This window comes from Spea bombifrons, chromosome 12 (genome assembly GCF_027358695.1).
Source record: "Spea bombifrons isolate aSpeBom1 chromosome 12, aSpeBom1.2.pri, whole genome shotgun sequence".
NCBI lineage: Eukaryota > Metazoa > Chordata > Amphibia > Anura > Pelobatidae > Spea > Spea bombifrons.
The window spans coordinates 13,086,702-13,098,325 of NC_071098.1; the positions used below are offsets into that span (position 1 = coordinate 13,086,702).

At 38.0% G+C, this 11,624-nt stretch overlaps 1 protein-coding gene across 1 annotated transcript; it reads left to right on the plus strand.

Moving 5' to 3' along the window:
- Positions 1-1,395: 1,395 nt before the first annotated feature.
- Positions 1,396-6,928, plus strand: LOC128469918 (interleukin-18-like). Its single transcript, XM_053451719.1, has 5 exons — positions 1,396-1,587; positions 2,969-3,023; positions 4,187-4,321; positions 5,014-5,150; positions 6,353-6,928. The coding sequence occupies exons 1-5, from the start codon at positions 1,525-1,527 to the stop codon at positions 6,566-6,568; spliced, it is 606 nt and encodes a 201-aa protein (XP_053307694.1). The 5' UTR covers positions 1,396-1,524; the 3' UTR covers positions 6,569-6,928.
- Positions 6,929-11,624: the final 4,696 nt, after the last annotated feature.

The window sequence follows — 11,624 nt, forward strand, 5'->3', positions numbered from 1 at the left end:
GCAGTGTATATAGTTATCTATATAAAGCATGGATGCAATAAAGGTATTATTTCAATAACTGATGCCAAGAAGAATTAAATTGTTTTCTAATGTATGTGATAGCTCAATGTTCCTGTTAAATTATTATTTAACCCTTTGCAACCACATGGTGGGATTAATACGACCCCCCACACATGTATTTGCCTCTTTCACTCCCCCACTTAAGTTCTGAGTATACCCATATGCATTGGAACCTCCCATGATGGGCTTTCTTGAATTCTCCCTCTTCTGGAAAAGTGGCTACATGAGGAATGGGGCCATCCACACATAGGGCATAGCTAGCCCCAGACAGCCTAAAGTAGATTGGAAGTAGGTGTTGCTAAACATATCTCCCCTAGCTAGAGAAAGTGGAAACTGACTTTGAGACCAAGAGAAGCATTGTGTCACCCAGAGATTCCAAACAAGCCATTCTCCTTACTTCTTCATGATATTGCTTCTAAAGTTGTTTAATAACAATGCCAGTCTTCTCTCCACAGAGAAAGTGTTGCTAAGGCATTTTGCTAAGGGGTTTGATATGGTTTCCCCCATAATGTTTACTGTACAAATTGTCAATAATATGTATAGACGCAAATGTATGTACTTGGATTAGAAATTGGCTAAAAAATGGAATGTAAAGAGTAGTTGTAGATGGAAAATTCTCTTACTCGACAAAAGGTTTTATGCGGAGTATCTCTGTCTGTCCTGGGTCCTCTTCTTTTTCATTTGTTTATTAATGATCTCCCAAGTGGATCTCTAATCAGGTACTCATGTTATACTGGTTGATGTACCCATCATGAAGTTGATGTTAGGTTTTCTACCCTCTTTCATATTAGTGGGTACAGAGCATATCGACAGCACGAGTAGGGAGTATCCCCAGGATAGCAAAGGAAACACAGTCCAGGTCTGCAATCCATCACTGCGCGGATGGCAGCTCTATGCCTAAACCCACTTTCCTGAGTTTAGACTGTGTTAGCGTGTATTATAGTAACATGAGTCAGCAATTGCCGAAGACAGAGTAAAAATCCTAGGCATAAATGATTTGTTTTGAATTTGTCATTACCTGTATGCAATTTAGAATGGGTAACACCGTGAAGAATGTTTTCTTTATTTTTGTCCGCATTTATCTTATTCTAAATTATATATATTTATGCATGTTTCCAGACTGGCTAACTGGCCAACGGTCAGAGACTGTGTGAGTATAAATCCATAACGTATGCCCATACGTATCTAGTTGACGGACGCACTTGATCATTTGGTTGCTAGGGGCCAGGACTACTTACTCATCCCCAGTCCAGTCCTGCAAGACGAAAATCACTGCTGACAAATAGTGAATATTACATCAGTGTACTCTTAGAACATCGAAGCAGATACTTCCATAAATATGTTTCCACACCCTAAGATAATGTTAAATATGCAAATTTTCATGTGATGTTTTTTTGCCAATGCTTTTAGAACAACCATGAGTAACTTTGGTAGTGATGCAATTTTGCAATGTTACCATGAGTCATGAGAAGAAATAAAGAAACCCCTTATTTGTGTCATCATCTCGCTTACATTTGGTGTTTAAGGGTTAGTATTAAATAATTAGATTCTTATAACATCTAAGCAGATGCTTCCATGAATATGTTTCCACGCCCTAAAATAATATTAAAAATCCAAATTTTAGTGCGATGTTCTTTAGATAAGAGGAAATCTGAGCTTTTCTCACTTGTGGTCAGAGGTCAGATCCTTGGCAGAATTGATCTTTGCATTTATGTGCATACATGACAACTTTCATGGCTACCTGGAGCTTTCTTTCTTCTGAGAGTGTGGCTTCGTGAGGAATGAGGCCAGCCATACATTGAGAGGTGGCTAGTTGACCATGAGATGGGGCTAGCTGTGCATAGTGACGAACCCTAGATAATCTTAAATGGGTGGAGAGTAGGACTGGTGGGCATGGCCATACACCGCTGCACTGCTAGGTTAAAGAGGACCTGGAGACTCAGGAAAGCAGCACCTCACCTTTACACTCCGGTTCAAACCCAGAGAGTTATCTGTTGTGTGCTACAGTTGCTGCTACAACACGGAAAAAATCTCTGTCATTTGTATTATTATTTATTTGAGATTCAGTTTCATAATTTTTTTTTTTTGACGAAAGCGGAAATCAGTAGGTTCGCCGTCAGGGGTTAAGGGGCCTTTGCAAATGACTCTATTGGTCGCCTGCAGAGTCTTACTCTGGGAGCGGAAATCCATAGGTTGGCCGTCAGGGGTTAACTTGGTGGAACTTGGCCGGCAGAGACCACTGGTCTCCGTGCTCCAACAGTTAAAAGTCAGTACGAATTACCAATAAACTCCCTTGTACAGACCTTTAACTGGAGAAGGGAGACCAGTGGTCCGTGTTGGCCAAGTTGTTGGACCAGGATTTTAAAAGTCTGTACAAGTGACTCTATTGGTCGCCAGCAGGGGGCTCGTCTGCCATCAACCAATGAAGTACAGGTGTACTTCATTGGTTGATGGCAGAGGAGGCCCCTGCAGGCGACCAATAGAGTTGCTCGTACGGACATTTAAAATCCTGGAGCCAAAGCTGCTGTGTAGTCCGTACCGCGTTAACCCCGTATTAACCCCTTCTACAAAAAAAACAAAAAAACAAACACGAAGAATGTACACGAATATTCGCCCGAACCAAACACAGGAACAGGCGAATATTCATGGAATAATCGTGGATTTTTCCCCCCACAAAGACGAACACGAAGAGTTGGCCTCGCCCTAGTCTAATAAAAACTATAGTCCACCCTAGAAAGAAAATCAGAAGGGTCTTAAAATATCAATTCTTCTTTACATAAAAAGTATTTTGTTATTTTCAAAATTTGTTATTTTGTTATTTTCAATTTAAAAACCGAGACAAAAATGCTAACGTACAAACAGTATAATACACCTTGTTACTTCCTTGTCCCCTTTTTTTCTTGTGTAGGGAATAATTGAACGTTATATGAACATATTGTCGGTAGTTAAGATGCAGCAGGAAGGTAAGGAAATAATTTTTGGCTGTAAATGAGTATTCTAGGAACTTGCTTATTGTTGATTAATTAACTATACATTGCTCTTCCCACAATGTGAGTAGCTCAAATTAAAATTGATACTATATATGGCAATTCAGCAGAGACTTAATTCATATAGGTTATTTGCCAAGAATATGAATTTGGGCCAGTTTCGTGAGAGTGCAAAGATTTTTATCGAAATTTTCCTGTTTTGTGTGTTTGAAGGAAGGTTGAGCCTGATGAAATTGATGAATTGCAAAACCAATGAAATTTTGTTGTTTTGTTCGTTTGTTTGCCTGTTATAGATGAGTCTTCTCTCCCTCCCACAAATTTTCTGGGACAAGATGTTGCTTTATCTGGGGTCAAACAGGATGAAACAAGCTATGATCAGTATTTTTGGCAGCACTGGTTCAAAGTGGGTACTTGTGTTAAGCATTCAGAGCCCAAACTAACACGTACTTCTTCTGAAGTATTAGCAAAAGCAGTATCTGTACTGAAAAAAATCACAGATCACTCTAAAATAAAACTTTTAAAAAATATCTAAGACACCAACATATTCACCACCCCTTAATAAAGCAAATCTTCCTTACATTAAGTAAAAATGTATTACATTAAAGTACAAATCTCATGGGGTCTGTAAACTACAAGCTTCTTCTGCTGGGAGGCTGTTCTACATGGCCACCATTCCCTCAGGACTAGGAGACAGAGAGAGGTGTGTTTTGGGGCAAAACAAATAATTTCTAAATAAAAAAAAAGGAAAAAATGAAATTACCGTTAATAGTTTGCCTAAAATTATTTTTGGCCTCATGCACAAGTCTAGTCTCTAATGTTGCAATCCAGACATTGCTTCCCTAGATCTGCCACCCCAAATTATCCTAAGCGAGAGTACACCACTGACAGCCATGGACCTTACACTACTCCAGTAGAGAACCACTTGGGTCGGTGGCACTTGAAGACTCTTCCGTTTCTTCCCAGAAGCGATTTAATGCCAGTGTGCTGTCTAAACAAAGGTTTATTTAGTATGCAAACCGCAAAATGTTGGCCGACAGAGCCACTTTAAGAGTGCTCCCAAGTGATTCTGGTAATTTATGTAGTTTTTGATTTCCTGTATTTTTATACAGTAACTAAAATACGCTGTTTTGCATTCATAGATGAAGTTGACGCCTTTAGACTTGTTACGCCAACAAATCCTGCGGAGATATCTATTCAAAACATCGATCAGCGGACGCTAATAACAGAAAAAACAGAAAAGAATTTCACAGCTCAGTTTGTAAAAAACGATTCTGGTAAATCATAGCAATGCCTTAAATGCAAATATTTTAAAGTGTTTTGAGTTATGATCAATGCATAGGCAATAGGAAACTAGAAAGATTTTTTTTTTCTGTGTTTATATAGGTATAGTAACTAATATACTGAGCTTAATAATATCAAGGTGGTATACCTGTAATACTTAACCCTTTAAATCCAGAGTCCATCAACTTTCACTGGATCTCCAGGAGTTAATAATAATAATCATCAACATGTGTTGAATAAAATGTACAGTATCAGCCTAAATAGAATGAGACACCGCTGCAGGTATCAGCCATAAGTCATCTCATTGTATGAAGGGCCAAGAATAGAGCAATGAGTAGGAGAAACACGAGTGCTAGTGTGTATAAGGTTGTTGTGCACCAGATATTACACATACCCAAATCATCCAGTATCCTGTTACATGTATGATTTGAATTATCCCTGCATCAGACACAACTCAATGCAAATATAGTAACAAATTCCTAATGATAGGAACCCATTACACAAGTCAACATTACAAGGACATCATGTACAACTAGCCTTGTGAGGGTCCAGGTAAGAAATGAGTGGTAGCATGTGAGGGCTAAGAATGAGTAAGCCTCAACAAAGAATACTTATATTTTGTTGTGAAATGTGTATTGCGTCATTATATTTCTTTTTAGGAATTAATTAATTTTGTTTTCTTCAGACAATCAATCCAAATTTTTACTGTACACATATAAAGAAACGTTACCACCCAGAGGAATCCCAGTGCTTTTTTCTGCTACTATAGACAATAAACGCTTTCTTATGTGTTGTGACAACGACTCTTCAATCTATTTTAAGGTGAGTATATAAAGGTCCACAAAGGGGAACAGGGTGCTTTAGTCCATGTGTTTATGGTTAGGATAAAAAGGCTTAGGGTAAACCAGTTATGTAAGTCTATTACATATTTTCTGATTGGTGAGAGCTATTTCAGAACCCCTCTTTAATTTAATAAAAGTGGCGCATTTTACTGACACCTCTATTGTTGCACAAAATTATCAAAAACAATTAATAAGATATTTTCAGTGTTTTCCCATTAGTAATGACCTTTTAAATCCTGCTTTTTTACCTCAATCCTCCACAGGCAAAGCTGTTTATATTTCCAAAGTGCTTGGAAGAATAGTGCTAATTCACCAAGTAGTAGTGTGGGCAGTTTAATTAGGGTTAACTCGACTGACCAGGTTTGAACGAGATTGTATATTAATGGAAATTGAAGTTGTTTGCAAGTACATGTGAGTAATTTTGTGAGTTTAAGGCAAGGGCATTCGGGTACAAACATCAATGAGGTTGAGGTTAAAATGATTAAATACCCATTGGAGTGACACTGACCCCATCCAATAACTCTCCCCCTCCCTTGATCCCTGCCCTGTGTGATAAAGGAGGTATAAAAAAATGAAATAATTCAAAAACTCTACCAAGTTTATATTTTAAAAAGTAGCCTATGGGTGGCACACACTCCAAGCCATGCCTCCCTGTCCCCATTCCTGTTCCTATTCAGATAGAGGGTATAAAAACAAATGGAAGGCTGTTTTGGGGCACCTATGTCCCCTATCCCATGCCCACTTAGGTGATGCGGGTTGAAAAATGAGAACAATTATTTGAAGTGGTATAAATTTCATCCCTTCGTTCCTGCCCTGAGATTGTGCTTTAAAAAAAATGACAGGTAAAAAAAAAGCACTGACCTGGCTCTGTATTGTACAGCACACCTGAATATGATGGCACTTCATAAATCAATAAATGATATTAATAACCAGAGTGCATAGTTAAATTGGTATGATAAGTCAAGAGACCCTACTCATTTAATTATGTAAAATGCAGAGCCAACCAAATCATTGACCTATAACTGCAACTCTCCTTCAAACTCACCTGGAATCTTCAATCCCTTTAGTGAATAATTCAGATAGAAAATTCGACTTTATCATAGATTTTATAGGACATGTTGGATTTTTATGTTATATTAAGGACATAAATAAAATATATATATTTTTTTTTTCATGTAACAGAAAGAAGAGCTGCCAATCGACATAAGTTCTAAGCATAGTGAGTTCATTTTTTATCAAAGATCCTTTTCAGCGGGACATACTTCATTTTCCTTTGAGTCATCGGTGAAGCAGAATTTTTACCTTGCATTTGAAGAAGAGGGCAATATACAAAAACTGATTTTAAAGCATTGCCCTCCAGGAAAACTGGATGAAACCATACAGATGAAAGTTTTTTAATCCAGTAGCATCCTAAACCATGAAACATTTTGTTGGCCTGTATAATTAAGTCTTATTTGCTTTATGGTGTATTTAAAGCTTTTCTTATAGAAAGTACAAAAATGCATTTTATTCCAGGTTTACATTAAAAGTAATTTTCTAAAGTCCTAGAAATTACTTTTGAGATCCAGATATTAGTTTAATGGGAAATTTCTACACAAATGGTGCTCGTTCAACCATTATTAGGCTGTAACAATCTTCTTGTAGCCTACAAAGTGATAGGTCAACAAGCATTTAACCCAGTGGGAGACATACCTCTACTTCCCATATTGACCTTGTGTAACCATCTCCTTGATATGATACTGTGTATCAATAAAAGTATTTTACAGTTACCATATACAGTAGTTTCTTTACTGCTCATCATGCAAGTCAAATGCAATGTTACAATTGTTTATCACGTAAACAAATGCCACACCCTCTGCGATGTTATACAGATGCCCCCCACATTTGCAGTGTAAGAATGGCGGCCATAGAGGGGGTGGCCAAGGTGTGCAGCCCCGGGTCAGGTGCCCAAGGTAAATATGTCCCTATTGATATTTACTCACAGACCAATAGACAAAGGGAGCTTGAAATTATTTAACTTTTCTAATGTTGATGTTATTATTATGAATGGGAAAAAAAACAGAATGGACAAAGCAGAAGCAACATTAAAAAGTGGGCTACTTTATGTCGTTTAAAAAAGGAATTTTTCAAGCAAATACGAGTGAGATAATGGAAATCAGTATAGCTGAAAATAATAAGAATAACTTCATGATTATGGTTTCATCAACCTCCTCATCACCAGCTCCCTTCAGGACTGCCTTGTACTCTGCTTAGTGGCATCTGCAGGGTTAATGTTTCAATAATGTTTTTCAAGTAGAACACAGAAGCACTATTTCCTGGTACAACATCTGGTATTTTCCAAAGAAAAACAAAACAATCAGCTCAAAATATAATGGAAAATATGTACGTTATGATGGAACTTTCAGACTAAACCTAAACATTAACTGCCTATAAGCTAATTCAAATATTTTAAAAGTGCATTTGAAAGAGTAACCAGTAAACACTCAAAAGAGTATTCTTGTTGAGCCTGTTGTTTTTATGGGCTTTACAGCTAAAGTTTGATAATATCCTTATACATTTGTAAGTAGAAAGGTCTGACTTTTAGATGGATTGCAACTTGTACCTGCTGTGATGAGTGGAAGAAGTGCATGTGTGATCAAAGATCTCCCTTATAACCTATCCTTAGAGCACAGGCACTCTAGGACGCCTGGTTGCCCAGTAGACTGATAAGGCCCCCTGTTTTTCAGCAGATGGGCCTATGGGACCTATGTCCTAGACCTAGTTTGCCCCAGCCCCCAAGAAACCAGTTTCTTCAGTAGGAGCACTCACACTAATACACACTAGCACACAACCAGACACATTTATTCACATGCACACAGACACTCATACAACACATTCATCCAGAGACTCACGTTAACACACCCACTTAACCAGGTATTCAACTGTAACACACATATTAACACACACAGCGAGACACACACACTAACATATCCAGACACACAAACATATATCACCACACACACAGACACACACTAACATACCCACACATAAACATAAGCAGACACACACTAACATGCTTACCCAGACACTTACATTAACAAACCACATTAACACATACTCAACTCAACACGCACTAGCATACTCAGACACACACAATCACTACGCTAACATATGCAGACACACAGTAACTAAACTATTTGCAGTAGAATATTTAGAATATCTACACTCCGGGCACAACCAGCTACCTGGGTACCCACCTGGGTACTAACTAAAATGCCTTCCTATTCTATGCTGTCTAGCCCGGTATTTATTGCCACTAATTTCATTCCTAGGTTAAAATGTCATCCAATTACAACCAATTATGGCACCCTTATGACTAAAAGCAAGTGAACGCAAAGTTCTTGCAGATCACCATGCTGGCTGTCCTATTACAAATGAAGAAAATAGAAAGGCCAAAGCAGGAGTAACATTAAAAATTGAATAGATTATTTTATTTTTAAAAATGCATTTTTTTAAGCAATCACAAGTGAGATAATGGAAATCATTTGTCAACCAAATGCATCATTATAGTTTCATCAACATCCCTCCCATTAGCAGCAACTTTCTTTAGGATTGCTACATTGTTTTCATTATAGGACAAATATCTGTCTGTACCATCGGCAATCTGCAAGGTGGAAAATCCATCAAGGGCATTATTCAAGTAGAAAATGAAATCACAATTGCGTCCTGACACACGAGGGGGTGGTTCCAGTTGCTGAAGAAAGACAGAACAAATTGTACACGTCATCGCTTTAATGGTAGACGTCACATATTTAATATGCCCTCCAGCTATGGTCTATAAAAGTATGTAAGGTTGCAACTGTTGGGATTTGTCGGAAAAGTACGTGAGGAGGCTGGCTGAGACAAAGTTAAGGAAGAAGTCTTAATCTCTTGGTGATCTGAAACCTAAATTGTATCTCTGATTCTAAACCTGGTACCTTTTTGTTATATTATTCATTTTATTGTGTTATGGTGGTACATCCTTGCAAAGAGGCTAACAGCTATGGTAGTTCCAATCCAGATGTATAGGGATATACAATACATTAAACATATTTAAAAGTAAGTTTTGTCAAGCAAGCATCAACTAACAACGTTACCTTGAAGTGAAGATTTTCATCTCCTGTGGAACATATAATGTATGACAACCCATCTTTTTTAAAGGAGATCATAACTGATTGTCCATTGTTGCTGGTGCTCATATATGAATAAAATACAAATGAAGAAAAGTCTATTGAAAGATTAGAGAAGAAAATCAGTGGTCAAAATCCATTATTTAACTTGGTTATGTTCTACTGAATTCAAGGAAAGCACTTGTGGTTAAATAATGAGCCTGGAATTATATCAGCCACTGTGAGGAAGCTATTTAAAAGATTGGTTTCAAAGATTGCTTTAATAATTAAAATATTTCTACTTTGTTTGGAAGTTGTCTAAAAGACAGAATGAAGAGGGTTGCAGTTCCAGTTGAACAAAACGTATGAGTAGAGCAACTAAGGGCAAGTCCTAGTTCACTTTCTTTGTAAGTAATATGCATTTTGCCTAAGGTCGCACATTGCATTTGCAGTATATATTCATAAAAATGGCACAACAGAACCAGAAAAAGCTCGAGAAAGGCAGCAAAATGAATGAAATTGAAGGAAGATCTCCGCTATAAGCGACTGGGCTTATTTACTTTGATGACATGATGCATGCATGGTGACATAATTACCACACACCCGCATATTTCAGAGCCATAGAAAGATCAGCGATGTTACAGACACCAGAGGGCATGCCCCGACTTTAGAGGAAAGAGATTCCTTGTTAAATAAAGTCAAACAGTTAAGATGTGGAATGCACTGCAAGAGAAGGGGTTTTGAAGAACTCACTAAATACTTCAGAAAATGGGGTTTGATGCATTTCTAACGAACACAGCCAATCAGATTTTTAACAATTTAACTTTATTGTTCCGTCAAAAATCTCATTGTCATGAAATAATACAATAATGGAAAATAAGTAGTATTCATTTTTTCTCCCTTTATATATATTGTATGTATATATATATATATATATATATATATATATATATATATATATATATATATATATATATACATATATATATACTTGGGGCACATACTAATTATGCCACGACTGTCCTTTTAGCAGTAGTAGCCCTTTATGTTATGCTTAACCAGAAAAGCATCCAGACCTTTCTTAAAAATATTCACAGAGTTAGATAATACAACATCCTTAGGCAGAGAGTTCCATGTTCTAAAATTCTCCATTCCTCTAATTAACTTTGTAGCTCGCCTCTGCACTTCTCCAGCTCTATAGGTGGTGCCCAAAATTGCACTGCATATTCAAGGTGAGGCCTTACCATTGCTTTATAAAGAGGTAATTTTATATTTATATCTTGTGATTTAATACTCCTCTTTATGCATGACAATACCTTACTGGCTTTTGCAACCGCTGACTGCACTTTGTTGCTAAATCTATTGTCACAGAGCTGGATAGTCCGACCGACTAGCCTTGACTTGTGCTCCCTTAGCCTGGGACAACACACTTTCCCCGGTTCCCTAGTCACTAGCCGAGACTCAGAGTAGGGTATAAACCAAAAGAAGACTGATTTATTTCTCACACACAGGGCTGCATATACCCAGCAAAACACACATTAACATAAAAAAAAGATAATGGGATACAAACTGCCCCCTTAATCTGCGTCCCAGAGACAACAGGGGCAGTAACGGGATTAACAATACAATAGGGTGACAACCTCCACTATCTATTGCTGGCTGAAATCAGTTCCAAGGATGGCCGGGGTAAATGTCTGTAGTAGTGGAACTGGGGGGAAGGGGACAACATAATAATGCACCATGGGGTGGAGGGGTCTGATATTAAATTAAAACAATGGCGGTCACTCCCTGGTTGCAGATCTTGGCTGTCTGACAGAGATAATTCCCTTCAGCCAGTGATGATATGATATACTGCTGGGGGTAGCCACAGAAGTCTTTACAAACCCAGGGCCCATAGTCAATAGGGAGGAGGCTGGCAGTCAGGCCTCTACAGTGGTACCAGTGATGGAAGGTTCCGTCACATCTATGGTCTACAATTTTCTGCTTTTCCCAATGCAATGCCCTTAAGAGTGTAGGTTGCATACTTATTTTTGGGACCAAAGTGCCATTCTGAAGAGACGCTACATCCTGATCAGACTTCAGACCTTACCTAATTTTGTGTCATCAGCAAACACAGACAAGTGACTTCCAATATCTATTTCAAGATAATTAATAAATAAGTTAAAGAGAACTGGACCAAAGACAGAACCCCGAGGCACCCCACTTACCACAGATGGCCAGCGTAAGAATTGACCATTAACAACAACTCTTTGCACCCTGTCACTAAGCCAATCTCTAATCCTCTAGATTGTAAACTTGTTTGAGCAGGGCCCTCCTGGATCCCTCGC